At 43.6% G+C, this 22,509-nt stretch overlaps 2 protein-coding genes across 4 annotated transcripts; one reads left to right on the forward strand and one right to left on the reverse strand.

Moving 5' to 3' along the window:
- Positions 1-156: 156 nt before the first annotated feature.
- LOC134439886 (RNA-binding protein with serine-rich domain 1) lies at positions 157-9,735 on the reverse strand. Of its 3 annotated transcripts, none has more exons than XM_063189806.1 (7): positions 9,654-9,735; positions 8,858-9,004; positions 6,978-7,166; positions 6,705-6,804; positions 6,293-6,446; positions 1,417-1,558; positions 157-897 (listed from the first exon to the last, which is right to left on the reverse strand). In XM_063189806.1, coding segments are annotated over exons 1-7 (840 nt in total). In that variant the 5' UTR covers positions 9,656-9,735; the 3' UTR covers positions 157-791. The 3 variants fall into 3 exon arrangements, with proteins under 3 accessions (XP_063045876.1, XP_063045870.1, XP_063045884.1); XM_063189800.1 differs by having other exon boundaries at positions 6,705-6,810; XM_063189814.1 differs by lacking the exon at positions 8,858-9,004 and having other exon boundaries at positions 6,705-6,810; positions 9,654-9,727.
- On the forward strand, positions 9,736-17,805 carry LOC134439876 (uncharacterized). Its single transcript, XM_063189788.1, has 3 exons — positions 9,736-10,873; positions 11,820-11,951; positions 14,696-17,805. The coding sequence occupies exons 1-3, from the start codon at positions 10,226-10,228 to the stop codon at positions 15,704-15,706; spliced, it is 1,791 nt and encodes a 596-aa protein (XP_063045858.1). The 5' UTR covers positions 9,736-10,225; the 3' UTR covers positions 15,707-17,805.
- The last annotated feature ends 4,704 nt before the right edge of the window (positions 17,806-22,509 follow it).

Raw genomic sequence — 22,509 nt, forward strand, 5'->3', positions numbered from 1 at the left:
TTGTTAGTCGGGAAAGCCCCTTCTTTTGTAACAGGTGATCTTGTAATAATTAATGCAGTTACCCAAGGCTTGAATTTTTACCTCTTTTTCTATCCAGCAAGTCAATTAAAACTCCATCATTCATCGTTCATTTTAAGGACAAAAACGGGTAACAAGTCATTTCACCAGTTTAATAGCCAAAACAAGTACAAAAGTCAGTGTAGCAAAATTATTTTCATATTGACTAAATCATTTCTATGGACAAGCGAACATAATTAAACAAATATGCACCTATTGTCAGAAAGGAAATAAGACAGCAACTTCAAAGCACCTTTTAATTTAAAAATTAAAAAACACCAAACAAAAACAAAACAACAAAAAATGTTTGCAGCCTCTGAAAATACAGAGACAACAATTGAGGTGTGAGGAACCGTCTACGGACGGTCAAAACATGATGGCCCGCCTTGAGAAGAGTCAATTCCGGGTTTAAAAAGATTTTAAAAACCCTGCCACAAAAGTAATTGGTGATTGGCTCTGATCAGCTGATCATAAACACTGAAGTCAGGTAGACCAGCTAATTAATAAAAAAAAAAAGTCACCTCTGTTGGAAAGAGACATGTGGACTAGCAGACACATGGAAATGAGGCAGGGTTTTGACTTTTTTGGAGCTGGAACTGACACCTTGGGGGTGTTCGGGGGGGTGGGGGTGGGGGTGGGGGTGTTGCAGGAGCAGCTATCGGGAGGAGTTAGAGCTGGATCGGGACCTGTGTCGCCTGCGGCCGGGGGGGGGGTGGGGGTGGTTGCAGGAGCAGCTATCGGGAGGAGTTAGAGCTGGATCGGGACCTATGTCGCCTGCGGCCGGGAGATCTGGAGCGGGAACGTCTTCGAACAGGGGAGCGTCGCCTAGGAGACCGGGACCTAGACACACGGAACATTAGACATTAGGGGATCGAAATTATCTTTAGCCTGGAGCTACACATGTAAAATATGCTAATCCAAGACCTCTAACAATTAACATCTTGAACACATTTAGATCAAACAAGGAGCACAAGAGCACACCATGGAAAAAAAGGACTTTTACTCTGAGAAACTGGACAGGCAATTGCATAAAACAAACCTATGCATCAGTGTAGTAGAACAGGATAGAATAGAATGGAATGCCTCTATTGTCGTTACACAAGTACAATGAGACTCTAATAAGTGTTGTCTGTGAGATAAGAGATAGGTAAAGAACACACGCTCACACTATTGCCCAATGGTTTTCACAGTTCTTAACTGGGCAGATTTTTCTCTGTTAATTAACCCATGAACGTTTCGGGCAGAATCTATGAAGAAGGGCTCTGCCCGAAACGTTTATGGGCGAATAAACACAGAAAAACCTGAAGAGTGCTGTCCTTCCTTCATTCAGATAAGAGAGAGAGAGAGAGGCTCACTGACCTTCGTCTCATGCGTGGGGGTGTGCGTCGCCACATGGGTGGGGGTGGGGGCATCCTTCGTGGGGGTGAGACGCGGCGGGGAGCAGGGCGTGGACGTTGGGCCAATATGGCTATGGCAGTGATCTCCTGACCATCAATCTGACCTGAGAGACATCCACAGCAAACATACCAGGGTCAGAACAGAACACGGTTGTGTTGTTCGGAAAAAAAACAAAACTTGCAGGGCTCTAAATTAACAGCAGCCAACCGGCCAAATGCTGGTGAAATTTCAGATTGGCTGGTAGAAAAGACCACCTTAGCAGCCACTTTGACCCATTAGAGAAAATGTTTGGCTTGTATATATTTACATCTACTAGCGATTTCGGCTGGTGGTGAAAAAAGTTAATTTAGGGCCCTGCAAACTTGAATCCATTATGTACAGTAGTTGTCATACAATATGGATCGCACATATCCTGCTCTTCAAGCACAGGCTGAAGCAAAGCAACAAGTGCAAGAACAACTAGAATGGGCACTCGGTAGAGCGCAAACCTTCGCCTACGCCACTTACTTTTTTCTGGCCATCTTCAAAGTGTGGGGCATAACATTCTCCAAATTTTGGTGTTAGTTTCATTTAAATCGGACTGGAATATCGTAATATTACATTTTTGGCCCAGTCTTGACCTCTTATTCAATTCAGCATGCACACGTTCTTCTGGCATATAGTGCTTGGCAAAGAAAAACGTTTTTGACCTTTTCGTGACCTTGACCTTGACCTTTGACCCAATCACTCCCAAAAAGTAATCGGTTGTTCCTTGGGTCATGACCAATCATCCCACTGAATTTCATAAAAATCGGCTCAATTTACGTTTTTTGACCTTTTCGTGACCTTGACCTGGACCTTTGACCTTTGACCCAATCACTCCCAAAAAGTAATCGATTGTTCCTTGGGTCATGACCAATCATCCCACTAAATTTCATAAAAATCGGCTCAATGTACGTTTTTGACCTTTTCCTGACCTTGACCTTTGACCTTTGAGCCAATCACTCCCAAAAACTAATCAATTGTTCCTTGGGTCATGACCAATCATCCCACTAAATGTCATAAAAATCGGCTCAGTTCTGTTTGAGTTATACGAAGTACAAACAAACATTTTGACCTTGACCTTTGACCCAATCACTCCCAAAAACTAATCAATTCTTCCTTGGGTCATGACCAATCATCCCACAAAATTTCATGAAAATCGGCTAAGTTTTGACTGAGTTAGACGAAGTACAAACAGACATATTCACAAATAAATACACGGCGGGCAAAACATAACCTTCTGGCGAAGGTAAAAATGCCCTGTTCACTGTAGCAGGGGGCAGCAGGCTTCACTGTTAACTACTGTAGTAGCAGGGGGCAGCAGACTTCACTGTTAACTAGTAGCAGGGGGCAGCAGACTTCACTGCTAACTAGTAGCAGGGGGCAGCAGGCTTCACTGTTCACTGTAGCAGGGGGCAGCAGGCTTCACTGAGGGTTCATTGATTAAAGGATTTATCCGGAGTTGGAACAAGTTTGCCTCATTTTTGCATGTTTGGGATGAAATACAGTCACTCTAGAACAAAATCAAGGCAAAAGGATGCGTTTTGAGAAAGTTTGATAATATCGCGTTAGCCTCGTTAGCCATATCAGCTATGCAATATGATAGAATGGGGGCATCATATCTCGGCGGTTACACACATTTCAAAAACACAACATTTTAAAGTCTTGCACAGCTCAAAACAACGTCACACGAACCTCGTAATATGTTGAGGGTATCCACACATAAACCGAAGTGTCCAAAGCCCTTCATGTGTATTCTTGAAAGGTCTGCAGAATGTGTTTTGTGAAGCCAGTACCTTGACAATATCTACAGTTATGGTCAAGCCAACTTTTTGACACAAAAGTCCACAAAAGTAGATTGCCGAGTGCGTCGCATCATCAGCTGTGGTTACTTGCTCTGGAAATACTCATAGTTCTGTAATAAGCACGTAGTTAGTTAAAACAGTTGATGTGGACACGTTTTTGGGTGGTATTGTAGATAGTATTGATGTGAAGGGTGTAGGCATACCGAATTGTGTTAGCCTAGGATAAATATTATTTTTGGTGCTTTTGTGTGAAGAAGACCTTGTGCCATAACGGTGACCGCGATTTCCTCGAGTTACTGTTGTTGCTGGAACGACATCGCAAAGTTGGTCCTGGATCAACATCTGGTTTGAGTGGTTATCTATGTCAGATTTCGCGCCAGTAACGTCTTCTGTAGCTTATGGATTAAGATCAGTTATGCAGACGTGCTTACAAAATACAATTATTCACTGACAGGTTAAGTTTAGGAATATGTTTTGGTAAAGGCATAATTTGGCATGTTAGGTTGGTGCACACATTTTCACTGACAGGTTATGTTTACGAATTAGTTTTGGTTTAGGCACAGTTCCACATATAGCCACTGTAATAGCCTATCTAGCCATAACCAGAGCCGTATACCACCGTGACGGCACTTGGCATGCCCGTTAATTTTTGGAATCAGACCTAGAATAGGCTAACATACCAGATGTTGATTCAGGACCAACTTTGCGATGTCGTTCAGGTAACCCGAGGAAATCGCGGTCACCGTGCCCAACGCAGGGCGCCCCATCCAGCTGTTTCGCTCGCTATCATAGTCGACTTGAACATTTGGTAATGTGTCAGTGCTTCGCAAGGCACAGAGAGATGTGCACGAACTAGCCTACTAACATTGGACCGAGAGCTTCGAGGCGGCTGCTCAACTTCGGAATCTCGAAGTGAAATGTAGCCTATTTTCTTCCAACCGGCATTATCAGCTGTCAAACTGGAGCGCGCCGCCCTAAAAATGCAGCGGTTTGTTTAATTGTTCATCGGTGTCCACAAGAATGTTTACTTTTGGGAAAATAAAAACACGTTTTGAAATAGTCTAGGCTAGAGCTACTGTTTGGGGCCATAGGCCTACTTCAACCCTGTAATCCCACCAACTCGAGTCATCCTGCACGTGAGACCGCTTGCTCACGCAGCTTGGTCTAGGTTGTCAATCATGCGGGCAGAGCGAGAGAGAGGGGAGGGTGGGGGCTTCACTTCGAGATTCCGCAGTTGAGCAGCCGCCTCGAATCTCTCGGTCCAAAGTTGAACAGAACAGTTAATAGGCTACACAAGTGTTCGTGCACATCTCTCTATGACTTGCCATGCACTGACACATGATCAAATGTTTAAGTGTTTATGCCTACACCCTTCACATCAATAGGTTACTATCTACAATACCACCCAATAACTTGTCCACATTAAATGTGCTAAGTCCGTGCTTATTAGGAGCTATGATTTCCAGAGCGCGTAACCACAGCTCATATCATGATGATGCGACGCACTAGGCAATCTACTTTTATGGACTTTTGTGTCAAAAAGTTGGCTTGACCGTAACTGTAGATATTGTCAAGGTTCTGGCTTCACAAAACACATTCTGCAGACCTTTCAAGAATACATGAAGGGCTTGGGACGGTTTGTGTGTGGATACCCACAACATATTACGAGGTAAGTGTGACGTCGTTTTGAGTTGTGCAAGACTTAAAAATGTTGTGTTTTTGAAATGTGTGTAATCGCTAGTGGTGTCAACAATGATCGATCCGGAGATCCAATCCAATGCGGGCCATGGCAGATCCAGAATCGATCCGGCAAGTTCCAGAATCGATCCGGCAATTTTTTAAAGTTTCAATTACTTCCATGGATATTTCCGGAGCAAATGAATGTTAAATTAAATAAAAGCACTTCAAAACATCGCAAGACAGATACAGAAAACAGCCAATAAATTGTTGCTCAGTATCTGACTACTTGTATTGCCTCATCATGACTGATTAAACATTTGCTTTGCTTTCAGTAGAAATGTAATGCATTGCAATGAAGAATAGAATTGAATCAGATCGGATCGGATCGCATAGAATCAAATCGAAACCTCCCGAATCGTGATCGAATCGGATCGTGAGGGCAGTGCCGATCCACACCACTAGTAATCGCCGAGATATGATGCCCCCATTCTATCATATTGCATAGCTGATATGGCTAATGAGGCTAACGTGATATTATCAAACTTTCTCAAAATGCATCCTTTTGCCTTGATTTTGCTCTAGAGTGACTGCATTTCATCCCAAACATGCAAAAATGAGGCAAACTTGTTCCAACTCCGGATAAATCCTTTAACTTTGAGGGTGCGGCTGGCCCAAATGAAAACTTCAGATAAAAAAAAAAAGGGGGGGCGCACCGCACCTTGCATCCACCTTGACACTGGATGCAAGATGCGCCCCTTTGTTTGTTTTTGTCTTGTTGTATCAGTCTGTGAACACAGTGATCACACAATTTTGTGGACATAAAAAAAGCCTTTTGATTCAAATGAAAGGTTTACTTAACCCTTTCATGTAGTTTTGTTATAATTATGTTATAAGTGTCACCTAAATGGTATACTATAGGACATGTCTTAATCTATTACGTACGACTCTTGGCAATATCATAGCCCTGTTGTTACGATTTTTCAGCAAATCCCATCTGCAGGAAAGGGATATGATGTACCTGTCGACCCATCAGGGTCTCCCTCAGGAAAGATTACCCTTTTGTATGTGCATACAATGGCTACGTTTACATGAGACATTACATTTGGAATTAACTTCATTTAATTCTGAATAAAGCTTAATTCCGCCTTGAAAACGTTATGTAAACACTTCTTAATTCGGAATTGAATCAAAGATCAAAGGAAACTCAACTGAACTATTTAATTCTGAATTATTCATTCCGAATTAAAACCGTCATGTCAATGTAGCCAATGCATGTGCATAGATTTACTCGTTTTAACACCTGTGCAACATGTCAGCCTACTCTACTCTACCTCCGTCCATGTATTTGAGGGCTTTCTGGGCCTCCTCTGGGGTCTCGTACTCCACGTAGGCGTAGCCGCGAGACTGATTGGGGTGCAGGCGGTCCGAAGGCATGTCCACCAGCTTTATCTTCCCATAGGAGGAGAAAATCTCCTGGATGTGATCCTGTAGTGTACAACACAGTGGGAGAGTAACCATTATTTATTTGAAGTCAGAGCTGAGAAAGTTGAGAAAGATAGAAAGTTGGATACGCGTCACTGTTGTCTGTTGCAAGTACATTATTTAACGAAGAATTCCAGACAACTTTCAGGATAGCTATGTCACCAGGTACTGCCATGTGAAGCGATAGATCTACATGTTAAAATTGGCCAGAATTCTGTCCTAACAGTGTTAACTTATAAGCATACAACCAACAAGTCATACCTTAGTGACGTTGCGAGTGAGCCTTCCCACATGAATCTTGGTGGGCTTCGGGCTCGGAGATCTTTTCTTCCGTTCCTTCTCCTCTCCTCTTTTCTGTGATCTAGACCTCATAAGAAAATATTGATAGTGATGCAGCTTTCTTAGACACAGGATAAAAGTGGCAGCACAATATAGCACAGAGAGACAACAAGAGTGTTTTTGCACATTAAATGTATCGACCTAACTCACGACTTACAGTTGACAGACAAGTGTAGGTAAAAACATTCTACTCACTTTGAGCGAGACCTGCGTCTGTTGTCATGGCGGCGTCGACTGGGGCTGGGGGACCCCGAGGAAGATGAGGAGGAGGAAGAGGAGCGGGAAGAGGAACCAGAGCGACTGGAGCCAGAGGACGAACTAGAGCCGCTGGAGGAACCCGAGCTGGAGCCAGAACTACTGCTGGAGGAGGAACTGGAACGAGACCTGAGAGAGAGAGAGAGAGAGGGGGGGGGGGGGGGAAGAAAGGCCGAAGTGGGGAGATGTTCAATAAGAACGGAATAAGCAATGCAATTCCACAAATCCTTTTGGGGAGAAATATGGCACTAGTTACATGGTAGCTACATGGAGAGTGTAAAATAGTGGCATAAAATTGTCAACTGGAACCAACGCTGATAACGCTGAGCGGGTCTGAGATTAATTTATTTATATTTGTCCATTAATGCAAGGCTGCCTTATCAAATATGCCACTTCTGAGTTCTGACCTACTTAGGGTCATTTTCAGGGTCATTTTCAAATGTTCTTCTTGCTTAAGTACCCTGGCTGTAGGCTGTAGAGCCCATTCAACAACATGAGCCTTCCAGCGAATGAAAAACTATGGCAAGCAATACGGTAATTTGGGTTTTAAAATGATTCATGAATACACTATATTTCCAAAAACATTCGCTCACCCATCCAAACTGATCAGATTCAGATGTCGTAATCACTTTGCCTGGCCAAAGGTGTAAAAATAATGTACCCAGGCATGTAGACCGCTTTTACAAACATTTGTGAAAGAATGGGCCACTGTCAGGAGGAGCTCAGTGAACTCAAATGTGGAACCGTCATAGGGTGTCAGCTGTGCAACTGAGTCATACATTTTCCTCACTCTTAAGCATTCTAAATTATGCAGTCAGCTTTGAGAAAATACAAGATTTCGAGAACAGCAACTCGAAGAGGTAGGCCACATTTGACGGAGAGGGGTCAGTGGATGCTGAGGCACATAGTGCAAAGAGGTGGTCGACTTTCTGAACAGTCAATTGGCACAGAGCTCCAAACTGCCTGTGGTCTTCAGAATAGCCCAAGTACAGTAGGCAGAATGTTTCATGCATGGTTTTCCATGGCCAAGCAGCAGCATCCAAGCCATATATCACCAAGTGGATACAAAGTGACAGATGCAGTGGTGTAAAGCACACCACCACTGGAATCTAGTGCAGTTGAGATGCAGCATTCTATGGAATCACACCTTTCGATTGGACGATCTCATGGACAAGTCTGGCTTTGGAGGTTGCCAGGAGAACAGTACATTTCGGACTGTCTTGTGCACAGTGTGGAATTTAGAGGAGGAGGAATTGTGTTGTGGGTTATTTTTCAGGAGTTGGGCTTGGCCCCTTAGTTCCAGTGAAAGGAATTTCAACAAGACAATCCCATGCTCCCAATCAACCTTATGGGAACAGTTTGGACCGGGGCCCTTCCTCTTCCAACATGACTGTGCACCAGTGCACTAACTGAAAGGATGACAGAGTCTGGTATGGATGAAATTATTTGACACATGCACGATGATGTTGTTCAGGGATAACAAGCCAAACCTCTTCAGAATTCTAGAGACATAATGGCATAATGGAAGAGATAACCACACTCATCATAGCACAGACGGAATACCAGATTTTCAACTCTGCGTATACACAGGTCAAACACTACTACCCCGATAACGCAGTCAACCCATTGCAACATAGATGGCCTACAGACCTATCCCCTAAGTAAAAGGGGGTAGTGAATGCTTCTCGTTATTGGCATGATTGTTACTCTAAAACGTTCAGAACAGCCTTTTGGCATCACAGTCGACGGTTGAGTACGACACACCGGGCAGCATATCGTTGACATATTACGTTAATTATCTGAAGTGAAAGCCTGCTAACCTGCTGCCGGTGGATGCACTGCGGCGTTTGCGCGTCTTGTCTCGGCCACGGTCTTTCTCTGCTCCATGCTTGGCTCCAGATTTCTCTTTGCTTCGCTCCTTCGTTTTATCATCAGAACGTTCTTTCCGTTTAGTGGGTGAAGGTGCCCTGAACGTTCACAGAAACAAACCATCACCAAAATCGTAATGGCCCTTCACCCAGCTGACATTTGGCGACGTGGAAGAACAACACAAGCAGAGCGATAAAACATGTATATTATTCCACCACACTTGCAAGGTGAAACGATAATTAGACGTTCAATTACTACTGTTGACTGGCACGTCGGGTGCAGCCATAGTAGTTTCAAGCCTGTGTGTATGGGTCGCTAACCTTGGACGCGACGAAAGGTTTGGTCCAGCTGATGGACTATCAACACAACAACAAACCCAACCCACGACCAACAACGACTGTGCCAAACAGAAATAACTGGGCTTCAAACAAGACCAGAGTGTCAGGGTGAATTTCGTCTTGTAGAGCACTATATCAATGTTCCTGTTAAATTCAATCTAATCCTGCTTTGACGTTAAACCAGTTGAGGTTTGCATTGCAACTCCTGATTCATTTGAGCCAACAGTGAATCAATGAAGCCGATTCTTCTAAAGCTAATGCATTTTGTATTGTGTGTATGTTTAACGTATCGCACTAATATCATCATATTCAATTACCAATAAAGTGCACGTCTTATTTATGATGTCTGGGCATACATATAATGAAGTATCTAAAAGGATTTAAACAGATTCTACATTGCAATACTTACATTTTCGCAGCAGGCTAGCAAACAACTCCCTCCCACTGGCCTGGTGGTCTGTCGCATGCGTATGACGTTGCGCGACTATGATATCATCACGTATTCGACGTGAATGACGAGTGTTTACATTACGGAAAAAAGAAATAGTGCCACAGATATGATTGTAAAAGATGTGCTTGTACAACTTCACCGAGGTTGTATGAAAAGTCGTGTTTTTAGCCAATAGGTTTTTCGCTTTTGGTAAGCTCTGTCTATTCCTCTGCACTGGCAATAATGTAGCCTACCTACTGTAGTTCATATTTTATTGGTTAACGTTAGCCACCGATAGCAAGGCAGCAAAGGTTTAACGTTGCATCTAGCAAGACTTTCTCTTCAGATAAACGGCATACGAGTTTGAGGTGTTCTGTGGATTTGCGATGAGAGATAACATACCCGCCGTGTGTGTGCATCTGTGGTCGCTGGTTCAGACCCTGCTGGCAATTATTTGATGAAGGAAGTGTCAACAGTTCTGGGACCAGTGGTGAGCTTTTTCCTCGTTTGATCAAGGCGTGAAAAGGTGATCATCTTTGAAATCGGTGATCATGGGCCGACTAGATGAAGCTGCCAAACGTAAAGTAGTGGAGCTACGAGAGGCTGGCTTGAGCTTCCGAAAAATAAAGGCAGTTCTGGAGCTGGAGAATATCAAGGTGTCTGCTCAAGCCATCTACTTGTTCCTCAAAGAATTCAATGTCAGGAACGGGACAAATCAGAAGGTTGGGGGTAACCTGACAGGTGTTCAAGCCAGTGTCCAGGGCATGGCAGCCAGCAGCCTGGGCAACCTGAGCAGGACCAACAGCTGGAGAGACCGACAGCTGGGGAACTTGATGCGGGAGGCGTCCCGTGTCGCTGGGTACTCCACGTCCCCAGACCCTCCCCAGCAAGGTGGACCATCCTCCGATGACAGGCGGACCTTGCCCAGCGCGACAGCAGCTTCCTCCGATGGAGGTAGCAGAGAGGAGCAAAAGGATGCTGGACATGACAACGACGAGGAGGACATTCGCATCGTCAGCGTCACTTCACTGGCTCAGAGGGCGGGAGTCCAGAACCAGCGGGCAAACCCGAACACGGGTGTTGGAGCCATGGCGGGCATCTTCGCTCGCAGACGCCTGACGTTCTCCCCAGCCACCACCAACCCGGTTCTCCAAGCCCGCAAGAGGCTACTGGACAAAGCTCTGCTTCACAGAGCACGCGTAAGTAGTCCTCCACTCACTACCTTGTAGTTTGTGTATATGTCTTTTGGTTTGCTACAGTGATGGGCAATTTGGGTCCAACGGTTCCAATGTCACACATTCACAATCACCTGATTCCCCTGGGAATCCATGTAACTCTACTGGACTAACATAGGCCTAACCTGGTTTTACCTGTCCAATGAAGGCATTTGGACAGTAAATCAAGGTCATTGTGAATGTGGCACTGGATTGCAGTTTTTGAATCTAGGTTGTCCGTGTTACTGTATAGCTCTGTATAACAGTTATTAATTAATTACATAAAATTACTTGTAATCGCCAACTCAACTGGCCAGAGACCCAGGTGAAATGGGCATGTCAGATTGCGCGTGAAAAGTGGAAACATTCCAATCACCTTTCGATTAAAGAATAGGGCCTACTTAGAAATTGACTTAAATGTAGCATTTTATCTCATTTTTAATTTTGATTTTAAGACTTTAGGCATTGCGATTGGTGGGGGGGAAACACCGTTTATCAATTAATCATAAGTTGATCAATAAGGTCAATCAGCTAACAATTAATGAATAAATCGATGATTTGCATCCCTATTCGGAAGACACCAGGGGTCATCATTTCACACCCTTCCCTGGATTTCCTACACCTATACATCAATGAGTGTGTTTTAATATACGACCTTGCCTCCTCCACTTGCGCTTGTCTCCTCGTCCCGCCTCCTGGCCCCTCCTCCGTGGAGAAAACGATAAAGTTTCCCAGCTGTCAGCCTAGCCACAACAACTTTTGAGGGACTGTTTTTCATTCACCATCCCAATTGCAAATGAGAAAAAGACTCAATTGAGCTTTTGCAAGATATTGAAATATAATGCTGTTGTCAGTGATGTCATTATGACGAGAAGCAAGTGGAGGAGGCAAGGTCTCATATTAAAACGCACTCGTTGTTTGGTCTTTGCAGATCAGAGAAGGCGCACCCACACCTGGCCAGCAGATGGCGCCAGCTCCGAGGAGGGATCAGGCATGGCGCAGCATGGTGTTGCCCCAGACATCCTCCTCCATCGACCTCACTACAACCAGACCACAGCAAGTGGTGAGTGTGTTCATAAGCAAAGTAGGTGGATCCAGAGAATCTCTAACAGGGAGAAGGTTCAGTCTCATTGGTTCCCATTGTAGCCAGTTAGCTTTGCATGCATACTGCAGTAACTATGGAGTGTCCACTAGTTGGCGAGCGTAGGTCAGTCCTTCATGTGGGAAAATGTATGGAATGGAAAGGGGAACCCATATGCTAAATACATTGCTACTGCGATTTCCAGTCACAAATATTATCAACAAAACATTCCTGGTAAGCACTATGACTGTTGTTTAACAATAGGCTGTATTGACAAATCGTTCAGGCGTGTAGTTTTACAGCAGGTTAGAAGATTTCAACCTGTACTCGCTAGCATCCCGCTAATGTTTATGGGTTTGGCCCCATAAAAATTGAGATTTGTGACCCAGTATATAATGATCTAGTGGCGCAAAATAATCGAAACGCTACTCAAATGGGGTCTTATTATTTCTAGCTTCGAACTTAATATTAATATTTCAGGACAAAAAATTGTAAACAATCACAAAAATTATAATGGTAGAAAACTCCATTGACACCCATTCATTTTGCACTTAGGTAGGATTATGGTTAGCCAGTTGTGGCTAGTAGCTAGTTCCGTGAGTGAACACCCCCTGGTGGATCTAACAAGCGGCGACACTCAATACAACGTCCATTGCAACATTCGGCCCCATGATTTTCGTCCGCAGCCGCCATTCTGGAATGAATATCGGACAAATTACAGTGCCTCCCAAAAGTCTACACACCCCTGTTCATATTCCCGGTTTTTGTCATGTAAAAAAATGACAGAAAGACAAATAATTTCACAACTTTTCCCACTTAAATCTAAACTATTATCCTGCACAATGCAGTTGAAAAACAAACCCAAAGCTTTAAAGGGAAAGAATAGAAAATAAAATACTTAAATTACCATGGTTGCATAAATATGCACACCCTTGAAGTAATACCTTGTTGCAGCACCTTTCCTTCTATTACAGTACTCAGTCTTTTTTGTGTAAGACTCTGCCAGCATAGCGAACATTGATGTGCCAATTTTTTTCCACTTATCTTTGCAAAAGCACTCCAAATCTGACGGATTGCGAATGCATCTCATCTGCACAGTCCTTCTCAGATCGCCCAACAGATGTTCCGTGTCATACAGGTCTGAACTCTGTCTGCCATTCCAAAACCTCAAGCTTATTCTAATGAAGGCATTTTTTGTTGATTTTTGGCATGTGTCTGAGGTAATTGTCGTTCTGAATGATTAAGTTCATCCGCATCATCACCTTTCTAACAGGGGGCAGAAGGTTTTGTGCCACTACAATGGCCTCTGTGGAACTGTGCATAAACCCTGCCTCCCTGACTTAAGCCCCAGCCCCAGAAGAACAACAGTCACATAGCATGATGCTGCCACCACCATGCTTCACTTTACGCATGGCGTTACCTTGGCAATGTAGTGTTGTTTTTGTGCCAAACATACCGCTTGGAATTATGTCCAAAATGTTCGACCTCGGTTTCACCTGACCATAACATATCTTCTCACATGCATTTGGGAGATTACAGAAGTATTTTTGCTAGATTTACTCCACCAAGAGATTGAACTTGGTCATAATTCCAAAGGGTATATTTGGCACAAAACATCACCCCAATAACACCATACCTAACATGAAGTATGGTGGTGGCAGCATTGTTCTTTTGTGCTGGTTTTCTTCAGCTGTAACTGGGGCCTTCATTATGGAGGAGGGAATTATGAAAATTTCCACAGGGGCCGTGGTAGTGGCAAAAAACCTTCGGCCCCCTGGTAGAAAGGTGAAGATGCAGAGGAACTAATCTTTCAGAACGACAATTTCTCCAAGCACATGCCTAAGTCAACAAAAGAATAGCTTCACCAGAATAATTTTGAGGTTTTGGAATGGCCCAGACAAGCCAACAGTGCTGCAACTAAGTATTAATTTAAGGGTGTGTATATTTATGCAACCATGTTAATTGAAGCTTTTTATTTTCTATTGTTTCCATTTAAAGCTTTATGATTGTTTCTCAATTGCATTGTACAGGTTAATAGTTTAGATTGAAGGTGGAAAAAGCTGTGAATTTATTTGTCTTTCTGTCATTTTTTTACATCACAAAAACCTGACATTTGAAGAGGGTGTGTAGACTTTTTGAAGCCACTGTACATTGTAATGCATTGGGAATGTGTACAGGATTTCTACATAATACGGTAGAACTTGAGTATCTATAAGGCTAAATTTGCCAAAGTAGCTAGCCATATTGTGCTAACTTTAGCATTAGATCCGCGGTCTTTCCTATGGCCAAAGAACGTTGCTATGGCTACTGGTCATAACAGAGTGGCGTACACGACTACCTGTTCATTCCAGAATGGCGGATTTGACTCAAAACTAACTCAAAACGCCCTCTATTGACTGTTCCCCATAAAAGACCTGAGTGTCGCCTTCTGTTAGAGCTACCGTCTTTGCTATAGGGCCATGCATTTATATTTCATTTTAAGAAGGGCCTGGATTGGTCATTATTAACATGCTCTTTTCATTTAGATCTCTCAGATCCTCCTTAGAATTTAAGGAGAAGAAAGTAATTGTCAAAAAATGTGATTGAGTAAAAGTAGAAGTCTGCATTTTTATTTTTACTCAAGTAAGTACAAATTCCAGAAAAAAATACGTAAGTACAGTAACGAAGTACAAATACTTAGTTACGTTCCACCTCTGATGTAAACTAACACTGTCCTCACTCTGCAGAGGAGAGCTGTGGACGGCCTTCCAGACGCCAGCCTGGCCAGACGAGGCTTACAGCCACGCATGGGTGCCCCGCCTCCTCCCCGTGTGGGCGTCCGTCTCCCCAGCCCCTCGGCTCAACTGCCCCCGAGCCCCACGGCCCAACAGGCCCCCGCCGTCACCACCAACCCCACCATCCGCATCCAGCACCCAGCCGCAGCCAACCAGCAGCAGCAGCAGCCCCAGAGGAGGGAGCCGTCGCCCAGCTTCCACCTGGGAGGAGCGCTGGAGGCCCTGCGGCAGGGCCTGGGCGACCAGATGCAGTCCCTGGGTTCAGAGGTGCGTAGCCTGGGCCTGGCCGTGAGGATGCTGGCCGAGCAGCAAGGCAGGCTGGAGAGGGAGCAGGCGCAGCAGACCCAGGTGCAGAAGCAGATCCTCAGCACGTTGCAGCTGCTGGCCACCAGACTGGGCCCCTGCGTTAACACCAACGCCCACGCACACGCACACGCCCACACACACGCCCCAACACTCAGCTCAGCTCAGCCAACCCTGCCAGCCGTGTCCACGTTCAGCCAGAGTAACTTTGGCATCTCCACGCAGAGCACTTTCTCCCAGGGCGGCACGCTGCCTCTGGCGGACAACTCCGTCGGGCTGGAGAGCGCAGACGGTTTCTCCATGCCCCCCGGGATGTGCTCTGCGGGCATGAATGGCTTTGGCAGCCCAGAAGGTCTCCAAGGCCACCAGGCAGCTGTGGCGCATAATACACACCTGTCGCCGCCGTACTCCTCGCAGGCCTTCACGTCTCACACACCTACGGAATACACTTCGAGCCTCGTGCAGTCGCACGCACACATGCAGAGTCCTATCCTGGGGCAGGGACACGCACATGCAGACGCGTTTGCTGAAGGGAAGAACACGGACTTCTCCACCGGCCAAGTGGATGGAAACCTTCAGAACTGTAGCACATCCATGTCCCCGCTCGGTCTGTCGTCACAGGATGGGCATCTTAATATCATCAAAGTGGAGAATGTCTGAAGCCTTCGGTGGAAAGACAATATAGGAAAGAGACTGCATAGAAGGGTTTCTACGATAAGAGCTACTCCAGGGACATACATAGGACAACGATTTCTGTGATGTGAATGACACTTTTGTGGTTTTATTATCACATTTTAATAATTATTATATTATCAGCATTATTATTATTATTATTATTTCTTATTTTTTACTGTCTGTATTGACTTATACTGTTCCCATCATTGTGGATGTGTCTTATCAAAGTGTTTAAACCCTATGAGACATCGCCATACTCTCGATCAGAAAAACGTCATTGTTGTCATTTTACACTTGCTGTCATAGAGTTAGTGTGGTCGAATGGTTAGGGAGTTATTCTTGGGATCCTGGGGCTGCAGGTTTGAATGTCATAGCAATATTGAAAGGAACAAAATGAGTGGCTCTCAGTCTGAGCCCTCAGTCAGAGTTGAAGGGACTTGAGTAAGACATCTGACTAGCTCCATAGGGCTCTAGGGACTGAGACCGATACACTGCACCTAACTAATTATCAATTACTGAGGATGAAATTGTGATATAATGTAATTTAATATTTCATATTCTGAATATGAAAGTGAAGTGGGAAATAGGGTGATGGCAAAGGTGCAGATTTTGTGAATGAGCAACACACATTTTAATCATGAATGACTCGTTATAAACTGGACCTTAAAAACCCAAAACTCAGAAGGTTTTCCTTTCCACTGTCCTGTTCAATAATAAGAATTAGTGTTATTTTTGTTGTTGTTGTTGTTTTACTGCCGAACTCCATATTATAATGAGTAGATGCCGTGTAATCAGATAAGGAACTCCATACAGTTTTATTTTGATATTTAAACATGAGGTTTGAAGCAGTTTCCCTTTTTTCTTCTTCTTTTTTAGAAAAAAAGCTTTCAGGAGGTTAAATGCTTATCTGAAAATTTTAAGTTATGAGAATTATATTACTGGATTTGGTATCAAAGGAAATTCATAGAGGAGGGAGGTATGTTGATTAAAAAAAAAAAGATGTGTATGCAAAGAACGTGGATCTAACAAGTAGCGAAGGCCAATACAAGGTTCCATAGCAACAGTTCGCCCCATGATTTCCTGGCGTGGCCACCATTCTGGAATGAACATCGGCCAAATTACATTGGAATGCATTGGAAATGTATAAACGATTTCTACATAATAGGGTAAAAATATGTTTTGTAGCTATGGGAAATTATTAATTTACCAATGCACATACCATCTCATGTGTTTTTTTTCCTGCACTATCGGTGCAGAATTTAGTTATCTCTATAAGGCTGAAGTTGCCAAAGTAGCAAGCCATATTAGGCCTAGCCTTACGTGACTGCCTGTTCATTTCAGAATGGCGGATTTGACCCACAACGCCCCCTATTGACTGTTTCCCATAAAGTACCTGTCCTTCGCTACTTGTTAGCTCCACATTCTTTGGTGTAGGCCTACATGTGTATATGCATGACCTCATATGCTGTACTTACACAGTCTGGAATTCTGCCTGAACATACAACTTGCCATCTCCAGTCAACCCTGTGATAGATCTGTATGTGATGTGCGTATGTGTGCCACTGTTTTAGAATGGCTCGACTGTTATCAACCAAAGCCTTTGTTTTATTTGGGGGCCTTTTTCACATTGCCGGACACTGTGCTTTGAAATATTCACTTTCAAGTTTTCACTGCAAGTGGTGCCTAGCAGAGAAAAACAATGCACATTCTTACCTTAGAAGTTTGAAATGGGAACTTTGGTTTACTGTTGTCTTGAATTGAATATTATTAGATCAGAGTTTAAGTGTCATGCACGCAATTGATGTGAGGAAACTGTGTATTTATGTAACTTGTGAGAAAAGTTGTTGTACAATTAGGTTGTATTACAAATCAGAAGTGAACCCTTGTTGAAAGACTAAAGTGCTGGTTACGCGTATGCTGATATTTCAAAGGCAGATATTTTTTTAGCCGTTTACATATAACCACAACATATGGATAAAAGTGAAACCTCCATTGTGACAGTAGCGTTTTACCCTTCTAAACGAGATATTTTGAAATGTGTTCCCTAAAACTCTGTTTACATGTAAACGAGAGGCCAAAACCCTTTTTTTCCCCAAAAAAAATATCCATATACTGTACTATATAGCAGCTTCTTGATATCCTCAAAGACCATACAAGAAAAACTTCCAAGCAAGTGCCCAAGTCCTCTCCAAGCGTTTACGTGTGCAGTATCAGCTGCCACATGTAGACTTTACCAGCCCCTTGTTAGCCTTCACGTTCTGCCCACTCTGGTACCTTAATGTAATGTAATGTAATGTAATGTAATGTAGTCCGCTTCAACCAGGATTTAATGCTCCCAATTTTGTTTTTTTTTTCCGTGACGTTTCGGGCAGAACCCTTCTTCAGAACCCTTCTTCTGCCCGAAACGTCACGGAAAAATAAAAAAAATAATTGGGAGCATTAAATCCTGGTTGTAGCGGACTTTTCTGTCCTTTTCTATCTGGCTATTAATTGGTCCTGCTCCCAGGTCAGACGCCTGGATGTGCGAGCTTTCACCTTCAACTTGACCTTGAAGTAGTCCTCACATAATTTTAAAAACACATAATCACACAATGTGCAAGATCAGAGTGTGCATGTTGTGGCTTTCTGTTGGTGTTCACATTTAGAAAAGAAAATGAAAGAAAGAAATGAAAGCCCAACTGAGAAACTCCAACTCCCATTGTCATTGTGACACAGCACTCCACGGCACACAAGTGCACACTGCACACAACGCAATTGCATGTATGCCTCACCCGTGCAAGGGGGCAGCCCGCAATGGCTCCCAAAAGGGAGCAGTGCGGCGGGACGGTACCGTGCTCAGCGTACCTCAGTCATTGAGGAGGATGGGGTAGAGCCCTCATTAATTACTCCCCCCACCAACCTGGCTGGTCGGTAGTCGATCCTGCAACCTTTGGGCTACAAGTCTGACCCCTAACCGCTTACCCATGACTGCCCATTAGATTGTGGGCATCAGATGTAAAGAGATTTGTTCCACCCAATGAGCCCTTTTTCATGTGACACCACACACTTTTACTGGTAATTCAATGCATTCAAAGCAGGCACAAGTTGCATCTGGTGGTATAGCCTACTATAGACACAAACATGCACTCCACTGTTTTCTACCTGAAACCGGTAGTCTTTTTTATTATACCGGCTTCCCTTCAAAACAAAACTTATTTGATGTCAATGCAAGAAAGACCAATTCAATAAACTGCCTGGTCCCTATTAGTCAAGTCTTCCACTGGTTTTTCAGAGGGAAGAAATGCATGGCTAAACTTCTCAAACTGTCTCAAACGGGTTTGTCCACCTCTCTGTCCTTTACTCTCACCGTTCCAACACTGGAACTTTGTAATAATCACTGAAAAACTGTTAGGTAGTAGGCCTACTACACCACTACATTAAGGCTTAGTCATTGCCATTCTGGGAACAGCTAATTTATAACAGAGGCAGTGTTTGTAGTAGTGACATCTAGCTGGTTAACGATAGAACCATCCCCCAGTCATTTCATTCTGGATGTTTTCCATGGGCATACTGTACTAATCTATTGTGCCTTTGTTAAGTATTATGTTTACCGTGATTTGACCTGTGATTTGACGTTAATGCCAAGACTAAATATGATCACATTGAATGAAGGCACAAAACTGTTTGGGCTATTGCCTTAATTTCTCCATAAGGATGCATAAACAGTCCCCGTAAAAAAACATATATATACGTGTATATTCTCTATATCTCATGTTCCACCATTACTCTGTGACTCTCTTCAGTCTTGCCACAAGCCTGTTGCAATAACTTTCCAAAAGTGGACACCACAATATGGGACATTTCTGTTCTGTCTATTTGTGTATGAAGTGCTTTAAACAAAAAAAACAAAAAACTTCAGTGTGTATTTTATGTGCATATGTTTTTTAACATGTTTGAACATTTTTAACAATAAATTTGCCTAATTGAGTGAATAGAACATTTTCCAGATATTTTGGTTTTTCATCCTGCTATTTACATCTACATAGGACCAAATAACGTATCACACAGTTTGGCAAAAAAGTACAGTATTTTATTGAGCCCGATATAAGAATATTATTCATTGACTCATCAGAATATGCACCATATGAGACACCTCTCTGTGTTAAGAAAATGCTCGATAGTCACAGACGATCAATGGTTGATGTTGATGTAAGCAAAATGTCTTCAGAATTATTCATACAGAGAATGCAGGAAAAGTCAGGCAGCTGTACACCACTCAACAGGTGTGTACCGTAGGCTATGTGCAGAAGCAGGGCTGGACTGGGCCTGGGCACTTTTGGATTAAAGCCCCCCCCCACCCCTACACACACACACACACACACACACACACACACACACACACCTCATAATAAGCGGCACAGAACTGACTAACCGGTGGGCCCCGCACCCTTGTGGGCCCCTATTTTCAGAAATGAAAAAGGAATGCTCTCATATGGTGCATATTCTGGTGAGTCAATGAATAATATAATATGTCCAGCCCTGTACAGAAGGCAGTGGGGAAAACATCTGATTCTAGATGTATGACGTTCGTCATGTCTAAGAGTTAAATCAATTTTTAAAGTTTCTTTTGTTTCAGACATGGAAAAGCTTTTATCTTCTACTGACATGTTTCGACTGTGACACTTTTGAAACATCTGATTTTCTTATTTTTGACATCTCATTTTGATAAGGGCAACCATATAGACAAATAGAGCACCTGACGTGGATACAATTACAAAGAAGCCAATCACAAGTCTCTCTATCTTCAACTGTTTGCACCGTCAGCCTGCTTATCAATGCAGCACCTGTGATGAAGGCCCAGAGTTAGACATCCATATCGACCTTATCAATTACCTTTCAGTCTTGGCCATACGTGTGCACAGATAGGGATGAAGTGGTGCCAAAGCACCTGCCCCTTTGCACTTCTGGACAAATAATGGCCTTTTAAAAGTTATTTTTTTACAGTTTTTTTCCCACAATGTGTTGTGTTCTATGTTGACATGATCATCTAGAAATACTTGACTATGAAAAGCATGCCATACTAATGCGTCAATATAGCAGATATAGCCTGTAAAGCTAGATTTATGCTTCGCTCGCATAGAATCTGCGTCCGTCCGTTTTCTGTCTATGCGAGTCCACGCCCCCCTCTCAGAGGCTCTGCGCCCGTCGTCTAGCGCCTCGAAAAAAATCTAACTATCCGTCGGACGGACGCGGAGTACGCAGACAAAAAGGCACTATGATTGGTCGTCTCGCTACTTCCTTGTTCTGTTCTTGTGGCAGCGCAATGCCAGTAGTTTGCGAGAGCAGAGCTGTATTCTGTTAAAAACTTTATTAATGCCTTGTGTGTAAATGTGTGTAAATACACGAAGCTAAGCTAAGTAACAAACAATGCATCAGTTGAACACTCGTGGCACAATGCCTGCGGTTTTACTACCGTTCCTCCACCGAATGTAAACACACATCGGCAGAATCACCTATCTTTACATGCTTGCATTTTCTGCTCGTGAAAACAGACTGGGTATGTCAAATAATGATACCACTGCATTGCCTTTGCAATTTGTGTGAAAATACCTAGCTAACCGGGATAGAAAGCAACATTGCTTAATAATGACCGCAGTGCTTACAATGTAGTGAAAGTAGCCTAATCGCGCAATTTCAAATGTGGCTGGCAACGAGACCTCGGACCTCGCAGAGCTCGCAGATGCATGAATACAAAATTGGTTCGTGGCCACTCCCACGCGACTTTTCACGCTCGCAGTTGCTGAAGTCTAATCTGACCTTAAGGCAGCTAGACGTTCCACATGCCCCCCACCTCCCCCTTCGAGCACCTGCCCCCCTCAAAATGTCTGTGCACGACACTGGTCTTGGCACTTTCTCCAACTGATTGCCACAGCCTTGCACAATGCTTTTATCAATGTGTAATACCGTTATCTTCTGTATTTATGACTCATCAAATAGCCTAGCTAGTCATCTTCAATACACCTGGCTGTAAAATATGCCCAAGGTGCCGACATGAGGAAACATAATGTTCTCTTAATCACCTCCACCCATTGAGAGTCAATGCCTCCACCCAAGGAGGTCTACTCTACATCATTGCCTCCACCTCAACCATTCCTAAAAAAATAGATATATGCATATTGTTTTATCATAATGGTGACATAAGTAGGCCTATAGGCCTATGTGAAATAAACAAATGCAGTGACATGCATGGTGCAGTATGCTTTGTTATTGTGTTGAAATTATCTCCAATGTATGTATAAAGCGCAATGCTTCCAACAAGTCTAAGCCTGTCTGAACTGAACTGCGCACTGTACAGTGTACACTAACACAACTGTCTTGAAATTTGAAAAGTCCAAGGGTCAAAGGGGGTCAGTTGTCCCGGGCTCAGAGAGAGAGGGGGGCCCAGAATTGGGTTCTCATTATACCCTCGCAGATGACTTTGTGCCTGGGCCCGTCCGAAGCTGTCAACGTCCTTGCTGAGGGCACGGTACTCAAAAGGAGTAAAAAAAAAAGAGAAGAAATATTCGTACAACGCAAAAGCTCCCTTGACGTGATTTAATGTGGAAAAAATGGCACAACGTTGGCACACACACACACGAATATTAGATGGCCCTGAAAATAATGTGAATACCCCCTTTTTTGTATGTAGTATAATCCATGATCATTGCCTGAACTGGTAGCATGTGAATAGGATCCTGCACAAATGACCCAACATTTTGTTTGTTTGAAACTATTTTTATTACAAAGGTATGAGATATCACTCTCCTACA

Source organism: Engraulis encrasicolus, chromosome 2 (assembly GCF_034702125.1).
Source record: "Engraulis encrasicolus isolate BLACKSEA-1 chromosome 2, IST_EnEncr_1.0, whole genome shotgun sequence".
In the NCBI taxonomy this organism is placed as follows: Eukaryota; Metazoa; Chordata; class Actinopteri; order Clupeiformes; family Engraulidae; genus Engraulis; species Engraulis encrasicolus.

Coding starts and splice junctions, on each gene's coding strand:
- LOC134439876 (XM_063189788.1), top strand. CDS start 10,226: ATGGGCCGACTAGATGAAGCTGCCAAACGTAAAGTAGTGGAGCTACGA. Junction 10,874..11,819: donor CTCTGCTTCACAGAGCACGC/GTAAGTAGTCCT, acceptor TGGTCTTTGCAG/ATCAGAGAAGGCGCACCCAC. Junction 11,952..14,695: donor CAACCAGACCACAGCAAGTG/GTGAGTGTGTTC, acceptor CTCACTCTGCAG/AGGAGAGCTGTGGACGGCCT.
- LOC134439886 (XM_063189800.1), bottom strand. Junction 7,167..8,857: donor AGTGCATCCACCGGCAGCAG/GTTAGCAGGCTT, acceptor TCTCTCTCTCAG/GTCTCGTTCCAGTTCCTCCT. Junction 6,447..6,704: donor TCACTCGCAACGTCACTAAG/GTATGACTTGTT, acceptor TGTACACTACAG/GATCACATCCAGGAGATTTT.